This window comes from Agrilus planipennis, unplaced genomic scaffold (assembly GCF_000699045.2).
Source record: "Agrilus planipennis isolate EAB-ADULT unplaced genomic scaffold, Apla_2.0 scaffold20, whole genome shotgun sequence".
Classification (NCBI taxonomy): domain Eukaryota; kingdom Metazoa; phylum Arthropoda; class Insecta; order Coleoptera; family Buprestidae; genus Agrilus; species Agrilus planipennis.
Window position 1 is genome coordinate 1,191,519 of NW_020439516.1, and position 6,075 is coordinate 1,197,593.

The window sequence follows — 6,075 nt, forward strand, 5'->3', positions numbered from 1 at the left end:
CTCAACGAACTGACTGGATCAACCCACCTACGTACGACCGCATATCATCCCCAGGCCAATGGAATGGTAGAACGATTACACCGGCAACTAAAGTCAGCTATCATATGTCACGCCACTGACCGATGGACCGAAGTGATATCTACCGTTTTATTGGGAATACGATCGGCATGGAAAGAAGATATTCAAGCCACCTCCGCGGATCTTACCTACGGACAGCCGCTGCGATTGCCTGGAGAGTTCCTAGCCCCAAGAAAGGGCGAAACGTTCGAGGATGTAGCTGATTACGCCGAGCGACTCAAAAACGACTTCGCAAACTTGACCCCAGTTGCAGCTACAAGTCATAAACAACAAAAGACATTCGTCTTTAAGGAGTTAGCTAACACCGATCAAGTTTTCGTACGATATAATGGACCCAAACAACCCCTACATCCTGCGTACGAAGGTCCATACACGGTCATTAGCAGGACAGTAAAAATATTCATCGTGCGAATAAATGGCAAAAATGTCGTGGTCTCAATCGACCGTTTAAAACCAGCATTTACCATGTCAGAGGACGACACGCAAGAAAAAGTTCCTCAGCAAACGATGCAGTCCGAGCAACCTATCCAGGATCAAATGCAACCCACAGTTAACCGATCAGGCAGGAAGGTTCGCTTCACCGATCGCTATCAAGCAAGCCCATAATCGTGACCTTATCACTAGCAGGAGGGTACTGTAGCGATCTGTACATATTGTAAATATTTGAATTTTTATTTCTAAATCTTTACTTTCAACTTTAATTTCAAACTCTTAAGCATGCTTCATTACCTGGAACCCCTATACCTGCATGTACCCTGTCTTATAATTACTAACAATCTGGTTTCTCCGTCAATAACATTCCATTCTATTTACTTCTGAGAACTTTTACCGTCAGTACTTGTACCTTCTGTCTTCCTTCTAAACTACCCTTCTCCTTTTCTATCTTCAACAATTATTAACTATAAATACCCTTATTTTCGATTTCAAAAATCAGTTAGTTCTTCAGAGTTCTTCTAGTTCTTTTCTCCCAGCTATTTCGTAAGTTTACCGTTGATTGTTATTATCGTTATTGTTGTTGTTATTGTTTTGTGATTGTCTTGTTCCTGTTGGTGTGTTTATAAAAATCTTAGAGACCAATTCTGTGTTAGTGTTTTCTTTTAATTCATCGCGCCATATTTGTGCAATACCAAAAACCACCGAAAACACTACAATTTATAGAAAATACCACAAATGGCGCGGTAAACGCCAACTGTAGTACGATGCTACATTTTAGGATTACGTATGCTCCAACAAGGTCCATTTAAATAGATGGATATCTACTTGCTGAAAGGAATCCCGGCGGAGCTAACCTCAACGTAATAGGCACGTTACCATAATCGAATAAAATAATTCGAAGTGGTCTATATTCTGTCGAAACTGCCATACGCGGATCGCGATTTCGATCTTTTTGGATCTCATCAGTGCGTCGCAGGCATCTCCGACAGAACACAGACCAACTTTTACCTGCTGTCTTAACAGCGCGTTTTAGAAAATACCACAAATGGCGCGGTAAACGCCATCTGTNTTACTTTTGATTTACTTTCGGTAGACCACAAAGAAACTTCTTGTTCTATGTTAATATGGAAACCCCAGTAGATAAAGCCAAAACAAATTTATATACACTTACAGAAATGATACAAAAAGTTTACAATTAATATATCAGAATATCCGAACCAACACCAACAGCAGGCATGTGGTCCTTTAGATTGTTCATGGTTTAGATGGAAAAAAAACAAAGTGGTAAAGGATCCACAATAATAGCGATACACAACTCCCGTCTTTTCTTGCTAGGAAATGTTTCATTCGCATCTAGGTAACATCCCCTGGAAATTATTACACATATGTCTACAAATTCAAACAATTATCCTATGGTCTAATAGCTATGAGAGATGTTTGTCCTCAGTCCTAGTTCTAACATCAAATAGATCAGTTTAATTTCATAATCATCATAAAGTCTTCAGTCCTAAGACTGGATGGACACACACCTCCACTCTTTTCTATCCTGAGCTAATCTTCGCATTTCCCTAAAACTAGAACAACCCATATCTAATCTAGGTCTACCTCTACCCCTCCTAACTCCCGTTTCTACTTCTAATATGCCTCTGACTAGACTTTCATGTCTAAGAAGGTGTCCTACCAATCTAGGTTGACTTCCATAGAGTCCTCTGTTCTCCTATTCTTTCTAATACCTCTTTATTTCTAACCTTCTCTATCCACGGTATCCTTATCATTCGCCTGTAACACCCAGTTGCGCTTATTGATGACATCCCCCGAGGTAGTCCCCGCCCGGACATCTGAATGGGGAACTAGTTAATGTCCGGAATGCTTTACCCCAGAGGACGCCATCATTTAAGTTTGGTGTGTTTTACTTGGAATATCATAATTTGGTGGTTTGCCGTTGCCTTCCACTTCGCAGTATTGTGCATCAGAGTGCCATACCAATCCTCGTGATATCTGCCACCCTGAGTACTGAAAGAGCTGCAGCCCTCTTTCAAGGTCTTGTCTTAATCTGCTTTCTCTTTAAGGACTTCCCATTAAAGTTGAACCAAATGGGGGGGGGGGGTTTTAAAGAAAAGCCAGACAAAAAGCAGACCAGTTTTAGCCTTGTAAATTAAGGGTCAGTAATGACCATGTTAATATAAATATGGGCAAATATTGCTTTTTACAGATTTCTGTAGCCCTCACTACAAAACTCGGTAGACACCGTCAATCAAATTATCTCTCAGACGGACATACATTTATAAAAACTTATGAGCTGCAATATATATAAACATAATATCATTCCGCAATAAAATTTAAACATTCCGGTCCTTTTCAGGGTGTGCATCTAGCCTAGCAATTACGATCGACATTAAACCAAACGTGAATTCCAGCACAGGAAAAAAATATGACAAAACGAGTAACTTCAAATTCAATGGTGAGCAGCTCGAAAATTAATTTCTGCGTCTAATTGGAGCGAATGTTTGCTCGCTAGGAAAACCCATTCACACGGTTCACAACACGTATATATATATATGTACATGTTACATGGGTTTTCTACGCCGTCACGCAAACAAATCTCATTTACAACTGTTGCAACAAAAATAGAAACGAAACAGAAACACCAAAAAAAAAATAGAAAACGGAAACTTAAATTCGCTAGGAAACTTCGCAAAAACCGAGGTTGCTCTACCACATTTTTTTCGATAGAACAATGCCAGACAGTTTTCATACAAACGAACACGCGAATTGTAAGTGAAGCAGCCAGAACGCATTTATAATCTTCAATTCCTTGTTAACGGATGATTACGAATAATGCGTTTCAAAAGTAAATATCTGGTCATATTTTTACATTATTTCATTCAAGTAGGTGTTTTAAAATGGATATAAAGTATAACCATGGATTCTAAAGAGAGTTATATTCTGTTGCTGAAGTTGCACTAATTCTTTGGATCTTCGTTACATTCTCTGAGAATAACAACCAAAGCTACTGGCGAAACGTTGGATAAAGGCCGATTCACACATTTAGTGCAGTATTCATGCCGCGCTACTACCGTATCCTTCCATTGTCCATCAAATATGTAATCATCACTTGCCGTATCATTATGAGGTAACATTTCGAACGATTGGATAGTTCGCGACCCATGACGGGCACGGCACGGCAGAGAAACGAGAACGACCCGACTGGAAATTAGTTAGTGGATTGGATCCGATGCCGATCAGAATTGCCTGAAGATTGATCAGAAATAAATCAGGCTTTTTGATCCGGGTATGATGGAAAATCGTCACGCCATATATGATCAACATAGGATCCATTTGAAAAATCCCTGTCGGATTTGTTTCTAAGATCCATGACGGATCCGTTGGTTTGACGAACAGTATTGCATACAGAATAAATCAGATAAAAAATTAAGTTCTGTATTATGATCCAGTTCAGAACATCGGATACAATCTTGATTTAAAGATTGTACCGAAACCGTAATAGAATTTTTAGCATTAGATTGTGATAAGAAATTGGTCAGATGACTGGATTAAGGGATAGGATACTCTACTATGATCAATTTCTGATCAGATGGTTGGATCAACAGATAGAGTACTGTGCGCTGATCAATTTCTGATCGGATGATTAGATCAAGGAATGGAGTACTGTACTCTGATCAGAAACTGATCAGATCGGTGGATCAACGGATAGAGTACTGTACTCAGATCAGAAACTGATCAGATCGGTGGATCAACGGATAGAGGACTGTACTCTGATCAGAAACTGATCAGATGTCCGTATTACGGAAAATCTGATCCGCATCTGATCATAATCCAGGTTCTCTGAACTAATTTCTAGTCGGGGACATGTGTGACTCTTTTCTTCTGACTTCTCCCTCCCTTTTCCCTCTGATTATTTCCAACCACTAAGAGTGGTGAACTGTCTTAAGCACCCACGCAGTGGGACTGACGAATGCAGGGTGGGAGACCTAATAGAGAAATTTCCCCTCCCAAGAGTTCTGACATTTATTACCTCGAAACTATGAAAATTATTGTGGGAATATTTACCCCCTCCACTTCCGTCCAGAATTGGAACTAAATCTACATCAACAGGAAAGCGAAAAGAGTTTAAAACAAATTAGAAAAGTGTCCTCTCTACGTACTTTGGTATTAATAACTTGTTGAATACGTTAGTATTAACAGTTTATTTATTTACTTTTCGTCGTGTTATTAGGAAGGTAAGGGCTGCGGCGGAAAGTGACAGGGGTAGGAGCCACCGTGGCAACCTCGTCCAAGTTTTATGGCTTCAATAAAACCTACCCGCTGTCATTCTTTACGATGCAACAACACCGAAACCTTCAATTACCAGAGCCACCCCTGTGCGCGAGATGCCGCAGGGGAAATGTGTCTAAGGGTCGCCATCACGAAATAAATAGAAGACGCATTGCCTCTATATCGCTTGGAAATGGGAATTCAGCAGTCTAGTCAAAATAATTAAAATTTTCTCCGAGGAGAGTTTTGTACAAGCAGTTTCCTTCAATTACTATTATTCTACGATGACTGTTAAAATTTCAAATTACAAAGCCATTGCAAACAGGTTAAATAATAATTATAGTTGTTGTGGATAAGAATTAAATGAATTTTCAAATTAATATAATATATATATATACATTCATTCCGACCAATCGGTTACCTAATAAGTAAGTTACGTCGTTATTGCTACTGTCACCTCGCGTAGTTTAGTGGTTAGAGCTGTGGTGCATAAAGCGAAAGGTCCCGGGTTCGATTCCCGGCGAGGGCGTGGCAGCAACAACAATTTTTCCTCCTTAATTTGAACCACTATTAATTGTTTCTTAAAGTATTTCGTATAATTATTGAAAGGTGCGTAAGAAGGGTAGTTGAAAGTGAGATGAAAGAGTTTTGTTTCGGAGGAGAAAGTTTGACGTTCGAAAGTAATTACTCCTAATTTATCTTGAAAGATGTAGTTCCTAAACGGTGTGTTGAGAATGAACGTTCTTTCAATAGATTAAACGCAATTAAAAACTTCAGACTTCCGGTAATCGACTTCGCCCGAGGCAAATTAGGGTAGAATCGCCCGGAATGACGAATTAAAGGGAACGTACGGAGAAACTTTCTCCAGAAATAATGAGAAAAAATTAGGAAAGAAAAAGTAAATATCTTTCACTTCTTAAAACTTTCTTTACGTTTTTATAGAAGAATTAATAAATACTGAAATAGGAAACCAATTGAAAAGCAAAATATGATAGTTTGCTATTGACAACAATATTTTAAAATGATGAAACTGTACAATAAATTTCCCTCTATTTTAGACATCGACATTTTTCAAAAAAGTAAGAAATTCTCTTGTTTTGAAAATGACCCTTTGGTCGAGACATATGTTAAATAGAGATTTAACATTAAAGTCAGTGAAAGCTGTATCTACATTTCCTTCATTAACAAATTTTCTTTTCTTTCAATCCGAATCCTCCAAGTTACCACGAGACTGTGAAGTAAGCATTCAACTAAAAATGAAAATTCAGTGTATATTTCAAAAGACGA

At 38.7% G+C, this 6,075-nt stretch overlaps 1 protein-coding gene across 1 annotated transcript; it reads left to right on the top strand.

Moving 5' to 3' along the window:
* Positions 1–63: 63 nt before the first annotated feature.
* LOC112905901 lies at positions 64–684 on the top strand. Its single transcript, XM_025979251.1, has one exon. It carries the CDS (start codon positions 64–66, stop codon positions 682–684), a length of 621 nt encoding a protein of 206 aa, XP_025835036.1.
* Positions 685–6,075: the final 5,391 nt, after the last annotated feature.

Coding starts and splice junctions, on each gene's coding strand:
- LOC112905901 (XM_025979251.1), top strand. CDS start 64: ATGGTAGAACGATTACACCGGCAACTAAAGTCAGCTATCATATGTCAC.